The sequence below is a fragment of the Nematostella vectensis genome, chromosome 2 (genome assembly GCF_932526225.1).
Source record: "Nematostella vectensis chromosome 2, jaNemVect1.1, whole genome shotgun sequence".
Classification (NCBI taxonomy): Eukaryota; Metazoa; Cnidaria; class Anthozoa; order Actiniaria; family Edwardsiidae; genus Nematostella; species Nematostella vectensis.
Window position 1 is genome coordinate 12181170 of NC_064035.1, and position 12423 is coordinate 12193592.

General features: G+C 38.6%; 2 protein-coding genes across 3 annotated transcripts; one reads left to right on the forward strand and one right to left on the reverse strand.

Annotated features, from left to right (window-relative positions):
- The first annotated feature begins 8 nt into the window (after positions 1-8).
- Positions 9-3878, forward strand: LOC5514082 (deoxyguanosine kinase). Of its 2 annotated transcripts, XM_001634193.3 has the most exons (9): positions 9-94; positions 608-929; positions 1995-2081; positions 2157-2278; positions 2392-2468; positions 2675-2732; positions 2953-3023; positions 3144-3231; positions 3554-3878. In XM_001634193.3, the coding sequence occupies exons 2-9, from the start codon at positions 662-664 to the stop codon at positions 3659-3661; spliced, it is 879 nt and encodes a 292-aa protein (XP_001634243.3). In that variant the 5' UTR covers positions 9-94; positions 608-661; the 3' UTR covers positions 3662-3878. The 2 variants fall into 2 exon arrangements, with proteins under 2 accessions (XP_001634243.3, XP_032239482.2); XM_032383591.2 differs by lacking the exon at positions 9-94 and having other exon boundaries at positions 113-929.
- Positions 3728-11815, reverse strand: LOC5514083 (5-hydroxytryptamine receptor 7). Its single transcript, XM_032383589.2, has 5 exons — positions 10051-11815; positions 7913-8117; positions 7429-7554; positions 6639-7070; positions 3728-4350 (listed from the first exon to the last, which is right to left on the reverse strand). Exons 1-5 carry the CDS (start codon positions 10882-10884, stop codon positions 4169-4171), a joined length of 1779 nt encoding a protein of 592 aa, XP_032239480.2. The 5' UTR covers positions 10885-11815; the 3' UTR covers positions 3728-4168.
- Positions 11816-12423: the final 608 nt, after the last annotated feature.

Genomic DNA, 12423 nt, shown 5'->3' on the forward strand with positions numbered 1-12423 from the left:
GTTTGGGCTCCCTGTGTTTTAAGGTAGCCAGGCCTTATTATTCGAATGCGTTTTTTGGCGGGAGTTTGAAAGACGAAGAAGGCGCCAAACTTAGGTGAGTTCAAATTCACTCTTTCACCCAATAACAAATTTCGCTGTCACGGAAAGCAGACCCAGTCTGCAGTCGCCGATAACATAGCAAACGGAACCAGTATTCAATGTAAAAGGGGCTGATTTCTGTTTTCGGGACGGACTTCTTCTAGTTTTAATGAAAATAAGACGAATAAGCTTGGCTAGTGATATATTGTTTTATGAGACTCGTTGATCACTTCGTGCTTTCGCTTTCACTTTCGTGGCATCTGTGAGTGAATTCGGCCATATATGGTGACGAGAAAGGGGCTTCCCCTAGCTTTTAAGGCTATGGCAATTTAGATTGCGTAGTTCTCTGACCGAAATGTCGATTTATTTACGACTTTCTTCCCTCCTGGCACGGTTGAATTGTGAACGTGACATCCGCACACTCGCTAGTTGAAGGTCTCATGGACATCGAAAGACTAACTAAATGTTAAGACTTGCTTTAAAGATGGTTATAGTGGTGCTAAGACTAATACGAATGCAACTTTTTCAGCACAAAGCATCACTTTCATCGAAGCAAAGACGACTAAAATTCAAAAGCACAGACATGATCGGTTTAACAAGAAACCAGGGTCTGTGCTCGTCCGCGAAAGTTTTAATTCTCGAAGGAAACATCGGAGTGGGCAAGACAACGTTAGCCTGTCAACTCGCTAGGAAGCTCAACTACAAGCTCTTCCTAGAACCAACCAACAAGAACCCTTATTTAGCCAGATTTTATGAGGATCCCAAAAGATACGCGCTAAAAATGCAAATATGGCTATTTCGCCAGAGATTCAGAATGTACTCAAAGGCCACCTCGCATGTGCTTACTACAGGTTAGTAAATATATTATTATTTACTTGTTAACTCTAGTTAACACTAGTTTAACTCTAGTTCCATTTTTTGTAATCTGAAATTTGCTTTTCCATATTAACATGCCTGGCCCTACCAATCAATAATTCTGATGATCAAAAATAATCAATACAAATCAATCAATCAATTAATAGTGGAAATCAATAGAAATCAATAACATTAACTATGGCGGTGTGGGGTGATAAAATGTGTGGTGATAAAATGTGTGGTAATAGACATTAGTATAGAGGATTAAAGTTAGCAAGTGTGGCTATGTTATATGGTGTATCGCATTAGCGGGTGTTAGGCTAAGAATTATTGTAATAAATGGGAGGTAGAGAACGGGCTTGGTGAGCTTGTGGATCTTATTAGCGAAGTATAAATCTTAATTAGGTCATTTGAGTCGACCCCAGCTTTCCTCAGAAGTCTAAGTGCGTACAGGCGTTTATTCACCTTTTTTATGATGTTTTCAACATGCATATTCCATGACAAATCCCTACTAATATGAACACCTAGCATTTTGTAATCTTCAGACTGTTTAACTTGAGAACCATTCAGGAACAGAGGGGCAAGCTCTGTTGGTTTGAATTGTAGGAAGTTGATAGTTAACTCGCGACACTTTTTTAGATAGTGGTTATATGAGTATAGGACAGTTGGTTCCTTGATAAAACCCGATATTAAATCGATAATAATCAATATGATTGAATACCCTTGGGCTGAAAGTACCAATTTTTATGGATTTCCAATATAAATCAATAATAATTGACTGATTAATATTGATTATTATTGATTATTATTGATTAATTAGTTTCTGATTAGTTTCCGATGATCGATTTTTATTGATTGGTAGGGCTGTGGAACATGAAGCTTGAACATTGGGGGGGTGGGGCAAATATCAAACATATGACGGGGTGAATTTGTGGAATTTAGCTCCCATACATATCTTGTAAAACTTCTGCCCAAAAAGGGGGTTGGTAAACACTGTATAGAGTGTATACAGCACCATTGTTTTGAAGTGAAAAGGATTCAAGGTGATGTTTTCTTCACAGGTCAAGGGGTGCTATTGGATAGGTCTGTGTTCAGTGATTGTGTTTTTGCTGATGTCAACTATAAAGAAGGCACGATATCTGAAGAAGGTACTAAATGTTGCTGGTTTTTATTTGTATGATTATTAATATTATTTAATCTGGACTATACGTTTTTTTCCTAAGGTTATAAGTATTACAATGAGCTAAAAACTAAAGCATTGAAGTCAGTACCTCCCCCCCATGTCATGCTATTTGTGGATGCATCACCAGAGGTGTGTTTTGAGAGGATCCATGGCAGAGGACGGGTAAGCTACATACAACTGGGCAAAATTGACGCATTTTGATTGAAAATCAAAAACCCACCACACTTGGCATATCAAATACATGATAAAAATGTTCTGTTGATTTTAACATTTAGGACTATGAGAGTGGCATACCCCTCTCCTACCTGAAGGCACTGCACAAAGCATACAGGAACATGCTTATTGACATGAGGTAATTCTCCAGTATTAGTTGTTTAAATCTAAAACTTATATACCCTTATTACTAGTTCTATTAAACAGTTCCTTCTAAACACCTATATTGTAATTTGCGAGCTCTGGAACATTGTTATACATTACATTAATTTCTTGATCTTATTGTGTTGGCAAACCCTCTTAAAATCTTAATTTGCTTTTCACTTGTATGGGTTTTCTTTTCAGGCAGAGGGGGACATGTGTCTTGGAATATGACTGGTCACATTTCGGTTATCAGTTCGAGGTATATTTTAAAAAGTATCAAATGTTGTGTGGATATGTTGCTGAAGGTATTGTCGGGGATCAAAATAGCGGCCAGAGTTTTCTGGTCTTTGCTGGTTTTTTTTTTTTTTTTTTTTTGAAAAGAGAAAATTGAAAAAATTACTTGTTGTTTGAACCTGTTGCTGCCCTCTTCCCAGTCCTCGCTATGGCCTTGCTGATGTAGCTGTTCTCACATTTCACAGGTATGCAAAGATGTGAATATGGCATCTTGTACTCCATGGGATACAAATGTATTACAAGATTTTCACAAAATGTGAGATGAAATGTAACCCATGCTGATTGTTGAATTGATATTTTTAAATTTTTCTCTTCTTCATCCTCAGATGGTAATAATCATTATTTGATATTGAAGTATTTTGTTCTTTTTCAACAGTGTTGATGATAAGAATTTGATGAAACACACTTTATCTCTAAGTTATACCATCCCTGAAGTAGAATTTTCTGATGACCTAGATGATGAGGTAATGTTCAAGTTACTGTATCCAAGTTAATTGTAATCATTATTAAAATAATGGGTCTGGAAGTTTGAAAAAGTCCCAAAATGCAAATTAAAATATAATAATGCTGTTTTGCTTCAAGCTTACAATAATTGTATTGCAGTGGTACTTCTAGGATGAATGCAGCATTTTAGTTAGAAGCAAACATTATGGGACTATTTAGAGGTTGATCCCTTAGCAGGTAGACACTCCTTCCCAGGTATGCGTGACATAACAGCAGCTGCTTAGCATGCTGTTTTTTAATGTAGAGAACTTTATTTTAATTGTTATTTTTTCATTTTAATAGAGTGAGAAATTACAGGAGGAGGAAAAGAGGTACCATCTGCATGAATCAAAGCAGTCTGCTCACAAGAGAATGAATATACTAAAAGATGTCTTAACGAATAACAAATAGGGAGTGTTCTTTGCTTTTAACAATGTTTTGTGTATAGCCTCTGTATATAACAATGTCAAACATTCATCAGTTTATTTGGTGCTTTTATTATATTTGAGGTTTTCTCATAGCAATGCCTTAGTTATAAACAAAACACATCTTGAAATTGCATTTCAATATTGTATTATAGTTTTATCCTTTAATAAAAAAATTAAATGCCATTTTTGGCTAATGGGGACATTGTGCATCTATAAATTTTTCTCTACAGTTACTGTCCACATAAATGCTTTGAACTTTCCATTATTTTGGTTGTGTGTTAAATGCCACTGCCAAATGTACTACCTACCATCTTTTAAAATTTCCTTCCCCGTCATACACTCTTATTTCTCACCAAAGCAGACTTACCATCCTAAATTCCTTCCCAGTCATACTTTTATTTCTTACCATAGTAGTACTGAACTACCACCCTAAATGGCTCCCCGGTCATACCGGTCTTATTTCTATATTGTCCTCTTATATTTTTTAATGTCACGCGGCACTTTTCCTGCGGTAACGCCTCTTGTAACTGTTCCGCCGTGATATATTTAATGGTTGAACAAGCTGGTTTGCCTGTCGAGCCGCCTGTGCAATGACCACGTGTGATTCAAGCGTCTGGTTTTCTCTATGGTACATGTTCAACGGGTCTTCTTGGACACTTACTCTGATCGTCTCTGTTATGACATGAGTTAAACAAAGTTTGAGCAGGGGTCAAGACGTTTTTTACCACCGGTGACAACCACTCATGACAACCACTCGTGACAAAATCACTGGTGACAAAACCACTGGTGACAAACAATAGTAAAACCACTCGTGAAGAACACAAGCGTCTTGAAAACTTTTCGTAACAATAATTATCGTTGATAAGTTACAGCCAAGTTTGTTGTTGCGCGACCACGGCGAATCCAAATTCCTTTTCTCGTCTGGGAATAGCGCGTAGTCAATCAAAAGGTTTGGGGGCAGTTTGTCTGGTTTTGGTTTGGTTGACTAACGCGCTAATTATGGATTCTGGGAGGTCGCGCAACAACAAATTTGGCTATAAGAGGCCATTAAAAAAGAAAGAAAAATATGTTCAATTTAACTCAACGCTTGATCATAAATTCGAAGTGTTATAGAGACATTGTTCGGGTCTTGGTAAGATCTTTCCTCCACGTTTACTACATTAAGATATCAACATTTTCCAGGAAAGAAATTAACAGAATACCACCCGTGACAATTGGCTTTTATTCAAAAGCAATTGATTCGAATCAAACCAAACTCATATAGATGAAGAGTCTTAGTAAGATCTTTCATCCCTGTTAATTACACTGAGATCGCACTAATTTCATTTGCTATCGAATTAAAGCCAATTGTCACGAGTGGTATATAGCGATCTCAATGTAATTAACGTGGATGAAAGATCTTACCAAGACCGGGATTAGGGCAAATCAGTAACACATACTTTTCGAGCACGGCGCCCTAAACTTGAAAAAAATATGTATATATATTATAAGTATTTTTTAAGGTTAACGTCTAATCTTGTTACTGGCAAAATATCAAAAGTGTTCTATTTATTGCTATAAAGTTATGGTGCTAAATGAAAAACTGTCCGTAATTGGGGCAATACACTGTAGTATGTATTGACAGCCTCATTAGAAATAAATTTTCTAGCACACCCCCCCCCCCCCCCCATATCTTAGTATGAATGAACAAGCGCCGCATTCCCTGACAGGCGCCCTAAATGTATATAAATAACACCGCGATACTAAACAGAATACCAAAGAAACCCGTGGAGTTTTAACCCGCAGCGAGTTTTAGTTTTTTTTTTTTTTTTTTTTTTTTTACAAAAAAAACATTACTATTTTTAAGTATTCTTTATTTCCCCTCGAGGTCTGAAACCTCGTTACCAAGTAACTTAGGTAACCGGAATAAAATAGTATGAAATGAACATTTACTTTCATGTTTCTCAGAATATAAAATTGAACACGAAGTTGCGTATAAGGATTTGATCTAAGGATTTAATTACACAAATACTTTTCATGTTTATGGTATGACATTTTTTTCCTGCTTCGAAAAATCTAAGCTGCTGATAAAAATGCCGACAACAAACTTATAATTGTTAAACAATGAAGCAAATTAATAATTACGTTATTTTTTATAGTGCTAAAGTATTGAGTTAAATTGTACGTTTGTATCTTTAGATTTATTAGAATAAGCGGTTGAGAAAAAGCCTATGTGTAATGGAAGAAAATTATTGTCACGAACGGTCTTCAAATAGTAGCTGTCACACGAGAGGTTTTGTCACCAGTGGTTGTCACCAATGGTTTTATCACGGGTGGTTGTCACATGTGGTTGTCACCAGTGGTAAAAAACGTTTTGAGTCTAGTAGCAAAGTTTCGTTAGAAATGGAAAAAGAGCGCCTGAAAACAGTGGACTTGCGCTAAGAGATCACGTGACCTTTCTGGGCCGCAAATTTAAACCGAAATAACCACAGAAATGACTGCGCCCGCCACCTGTGAACGACGAAAAAACTAAATCCTTAAATGAAACTAAACCCTTTAAAAAAATACTGGCTTTTTTCGTAAGCGCTGATTAAGTTGCTTTTTGTTGCTGTTATTTTGCCACTAAAAAGCCTGAGCGCGCGCTAGTTTGCCACCCAAACAGTCACGTGATCTCTTAGTATCAGTCCCATTATAATACTTTATAGTGTACAAAGTGACGATCACCCCATCTACTTTTCTGGAAAGTCTTCCCGTGCTCGTTTGTGTGCGTGTGTGTTTATCTCCGTGGTTACGCACAGCACATCGTCACGTATTTGAAAAATAAAACTCCAGCCTGTCCGTTAAGTCACACAAACAACTGGGTCTCAAATTTGTATTTCTTAAAACATTTGCATCACAATTCAAATACCCTGGTTATAGGGCCGTGACAGACATCGATAAACTGGAGGGGGGGGCACGATACAAGGGTCTTGCTACTTTACCTGAGTGAGACTGGGGGCGTCTTGAGTCATCGAAATCAAATGATTGTCTAACGGAGCCATCGTTAACCGAACAGAAGGATGGCCTAAGTGATCCAGCGTTAATTGTGTGCTCCGAGCAGATGGTCGTCTTGTCCGAGTCGTCCGTCGATGATACACGTGATCTCACACGAGCAGTAAGGTGTGGTACCAGCAAGTATCCGGGGGAGGGAGGGAGGGATTCGCCGTCGTAATCGCTGAAATACGATGATGTCCAAGATAAACTTCGATGAAACTCGCGCCGTGCTCGAAGATTCATCGGAGAGGACTCTGAGCATTCCGTGGCGCTTGATGTTCTTCCGAAGTCTTTGAAACTTTTCGTGTCGCTATCAAGTGAGGGATTACGCTTTACAATAGTTGGTATTGGAGACTGCGTCACTTTATGATTGAGGTTATCTAAAAAATATATAATTACATCTAAGAATACCAAAAGTGCAGTTTTTAAAACCTTAATTAATATCTGATTTTATTTACCCTCCCCGATATTCATGACAACTACTTTGAAGATTGACGGGCAGTAAACGATGTTTTTTTTTTGTTGTAATGGTGTTCGACTTGGGCGCTAAGGGTGTTGCTCAATAGAATTGCGCCCCTTAGGTTCGAAATGTATGTTCTCGAGTATATTGTATGTGGCTTTTACTCTGCACTAATGCCTTTGGTATCTTTTTTCTTAACTTTCACTCTATTTTTGTTATCGTGGGCTTCAGTGGTTTAAAGAATTAGCAATAACTGATGTAAATTGCGAAGATATTACCTGCTTGTTCAGCTCTAGTCTTCCTGATCCTCGCCCTGAAGCGAGCAGTAGCGAGGGCAGTCACGCTGATCTCTCGTAGAGTCATTTGTTTTCGCTCAAACTCTGAGATCTCCCGGTAATCGGCATCTACGCATAAGAGAGGGTGTCACCTTAGTGTTACAATGGCCTCGCGTGACCTGCTTCTTGTCACATGATAGGCTTAACTGACGTCATGTGACATGAAACCATGTGACCTTTGTTTCAGATGACCCCACGTGACGCACTTTATGTAACATGACCTCGCGTCACGTATTATGTAACATGCTAGGCTTAACTTACGTCATGTGACATGACCCCACGTGACCTTTATTTCAGATGACCCCACGTGACGTACTTTATGTCACATGATCTCGCGTGACGTACTATGTCGCATGCTGGGCTCAACTTTACGTTAAATGTTTTTTTATATATGACTTGGTATTGCCTGATAGGTGGCAAGACTCACCAAAGTCGAACTCGCCGTTGAACGTAACGCAAAGCGCTCTGGGATGCCTGATGATAAACCAATAGGCGCGTCTGTAGTGTTTCCTAATAAAGGCATGTAACAATGGATTGAGGAGAAGACCTATCAGCACTGCGTGTAGCTGGTAATGTGCGACTGCGGAGTGTTTCATCGACACTGCCCCTATGTGCTGCAGCGTCACTAGTACCTAGAAACGATCACAACGTGACGATGAACTATTAACGTGGGTGAGTGATGGTAAAATAAATATCTATATGTATACATTTCAGGGGCGGATACGGGGGGTGGGTTGGGTGAATATCCACCCCCCTTTTTGAGTAAAAAAAAATGAAAAGTTACTTTGCTTAAAGGAAATAAATGTCTGAGGGACGGAAGGTACTGTCCATTTTTCTTTGCCTGCTTGACTTTGCTGACGCGACGAATCCAATTCTGCGTGAGGTCTTGTTAGATCTACGTAGTGGCCACTGGATCAGTTATATGCTGTCTATCCACCCCCCATTTTGAAATCCTGGATCTGCCCCTGAATTTATAATTGAATTAATTGAAATCTGTACCACTCAAGGAGGTGGCCCAGTGCAGTTGTCGGAAATTTACTTCGAACATAAAACCCAAAACTACATTGGTGTTGTGGACAGACTCATCATTATCAATTATTAAATGACTTATGTACACACCATACACATCGCTATTATAGTGTATATAGTAATTTAAACAGCATATAGATAACATAGGTTTATCATTTAAGTTCCACAACTAGATACTGTATAAGCTAGGAATACAATGACAAGACATGGTAATGAAGTGATTATTATCTGTTGCCCCCCGAGAACGTTTTTCCCCCATTACCATGAAATACTATGTTATTTGAAATTCGTCAAGAAACCTTTTATATTAGGAACAAATTAAAACCACGTAAACAGGCGCGCGCACCCGTTTTCCACCTTTTTGGGGGCTCCTATACTACTCTATACCCAGGGCACCACCTCGTCAGTTTCGAGGTCCTCGTTTTATTTAAGGCGCTGTTTTATTTGATTATCGCGTCTCTTGTTTCTAAATGGGTAACTTTTTGCTCCATTTGTCTGGTACTGTCTAAATGTTTTTTCAAGCCCACCTACCTGGCAAACCAGCGAAAGGTCATTCTTTCAGACTTTCACTGTGACAAAACTTCTGTTTCCGTGAACCAATCAGTGATCGAATATTTTGTCATGTCTCCAGAATCACAAAAATATAAGTCTAAGGCAGATCTTATAGTCTGTAGTTTTATATGATGTGTCATGCTGACCATCAGAGAGAAAATAAAAAAGTAAATGAGATAAAAGGTGGCAATCGCGATGTGTGAAGCAACAGTAGTGACTTGGGAAAATCCAATTGCCTAATCGTCTAAACCCCCCGGCCACATCTTCTCCCCCGCCCAATATAATTAAAACATGGAAATGAAATGAGACTTTTAAGTGGTAGTGTTGTTTTTTTTGCCTGGTGTTTTCACGAAAACGTACAACCCGTTTATTTGTCGTCGGTAAAGTAATGTAATATGATTGTTTTTTTTTTGTATTACGCTAAGACAGTGGCTAAGGTTTTACAAATTTGGAGAAGTCACAAAGGAACGAAATCGAGCGTTAAATTGTATAATTCGTCGATAAGTACTTGCAGTGTTTTGTTATTAAGAAGATTTTCTTACTTTGCGGAATAGTAAATCGCTTTCTGCACTTAATAAAAAAAACAAACATGGATTAGAATGAGTAATATTTGTTCTGGTCTCGCGTTTGTTTATCCGGATGTTATTCATTTTTTTATTTTTTCTATGTATTTTTTCGATTCTGGGATATCAAAAAATGAGGAATGATTTTGTACTTTGCAGTTCCCTTCACTGCTCCATATACCCTCTGCTCTACTCGCAGTCTGATAATAGGTATTCCCACATTCTAGTTCTAGCGCTAAGATAATTATAATAGATGAAAAGCAATTCAATATATTTTTTCTACGCCTTTTCGCATTGTTGTTATAAGGTCTCTTAGAATTCTCGAGAGAAAAAAAACACGCTTAGAATAAAATTTCTCGTCATATTTGCATGTGCATGTGACGCATGACATCGATTAAAGTCGCATAATTACCGTGCTTACCTGAATAGGGAGGAAACAAAGTGGAAAGTAGCAGGACACAGCTGACATGAGTTTCGCGTACTTCAAATCGTTTCTTCTCTGAGAGTGATTGCGCGGTGGACGCATTGAGAATGATAGCGGGCGCTCGCCGACGCTTTCGACGGGGGCAACATTTTTCCCGCGCTGATGTCGTCTTTTAACAAAATAAACCACCACGCCGATATTACATAGAAGAACGACTAGTACAGCTAGCCCAGTGTCTATGCTGCATAGGATAATGTACGTAGTAGTCAAGGTTTTTGCGTGTTGCTCTGCCAACCAATGGAAAAAGCATAGCGGCCACTCGGAAGTGTGAATTTTGTGCACTTTTAAAAGTATCCCGGAGAAGGGGATTAGGGCCAGTGCTAAACTGTACACTCCGGACAGGCCCACGGCATATCTAGTAGGTCGAATGAGGATTTTTGATCTATAGAAAAAAGGCTTGGAAATAGCGAGGTATCTGTCAATAGCAACTAGAGAAGCGACCAGCATAGAAAACTTGAATAAAAACATTGATAAAAAAGCGCTCATAAAGCACGCAGCTTTGCCGCCTGCCCAAGAACCAGTCGATCCGTACATCACTAGAAATGGTAGCACTAAAACTGGTGTCGCGAGGTCTGTTGCCGCTAAAACGCCAAGAAGTAGGTCGGTTGGCTTTCTCCGCTTCTTTTTCCCAACAACGCATAATGTAAGTACATTCCCGGCTATAACAACAAGCGAAGCCAGAGCAAAATACACCGCTGATGCACATCTCTGGTTGGCTGTAATAGAACCGCCTGTAATATCACTACCATTGTACCCTAGGGACGATTCCATGCGAGCTTCTCGGCGGCGGCATTAGCGAAAACGCGAATTTCTTTCACACGATTAATTAACGGTCCGTTATGCTTAGTGGGATGTGATGCTTTCCATACGTATCCACCTGGCTTCGACTCGATGGCAGTTGAGACCGCTTTAAGATCGGCTCCTCTTCAAACGTCACGTCTCTTCTTACGATAAACGGATAATAAAGGCACAAGAAGGAAAATGATTTGGGACGAGACTAGAGCGCATATCTTGTTTAACTGTCATGATGACGTCATACCGCCGTTAAGTTGAGCCGTGATGAGGAGTTTCCTTTTGTTTCCGTCTAATTTTGACACGAAAAAAAAACTACTAGTGTCTCCAATTTACGATCTCTCTCGTCTTAGCGACAATGTAGTCGCGATAATGACTGAATTAAAACACTAACAGGATGATCCAAGCAATGGCGTCAAAGCCATTGGAGAAAATGCGTTCATTTAGCAAATGCTTTACGTGCTATTGAAAACACGGTGATTACCGTTTCGATAACAGGTATTGTTGGCCCGTGCCCGGTGACACAGGCTTATTTGATTTTTAAAGGACTCCTCACAACTTTGCTAGATTTTACTGCTTAGATGTTACGACTTCCTAAAGTTACGCATTAGTCCCGGAGTGCAATTGAGATATATTGACTGTGTTTTTATGAGAGTATTTTAAATTCAAGCTGCTCCAGATATCCAAAGTGCGATCTGTAGGATTAAAGATAAACTTCCCATTTAGACTTCCACCACAACCGATGTTCTCATGAAAAAGGAACTAAGTACTTGATAAAATTCACCATCAGACACAGTGAGGAAGGATCTCGCCTTGAATCTTCGCCTTTTCACGAAATAATCTTTTCCTCGCAATATCTTTTATCTGTTTCTGATTTGTTAACATCTTTTTCACGAACTTCAGTTAACAAATAATTATTCTGTATTCCTGAATATTGCAATACTGATAAACTCTGAGACTGTTATGATATGAGTAAAACTAATCATCTTCATATATATGCCTTTCTTATCTGATATGAATTCTTGATCCGAAAAAAAAATCTGCGCGACCCCAGGGGGCTAGTAAACCTGCGGAAGCAGATACACCCCCTTTTTTTTTTATAAGAACCCCTTTTTTTAGAACGTCCAGGCTGAGAGTTCACCATTATATAAGAACATGCTAAGAGCATGCCGAGGCTGAGATAGCAGATTTTTTTTTTCTTTTATAGTCCTGACGCGTTTTAAAATGCAGAATATAGTAACAACATTATTGCTATCGATCATTAGTGTAATTCTCTTCCTAATAATTCATTGAGTATTATATCCTTATATATATACACTAAAACTAATAACATGAGAAAACACTTTGTTATGATCAACAGCACCTATATTTCGGCTGTGTACAACAGCCTTTCTCAGGGTGACTTATATGCTAAAATTTAAGAACATCGTAAAGAACATATTCCGCTTAAAATGTCCAAAAAATAAGAACGGCCCAGCCTCAACTGAAAATTAGACGTTCTTATAAAAATAGAGTGTA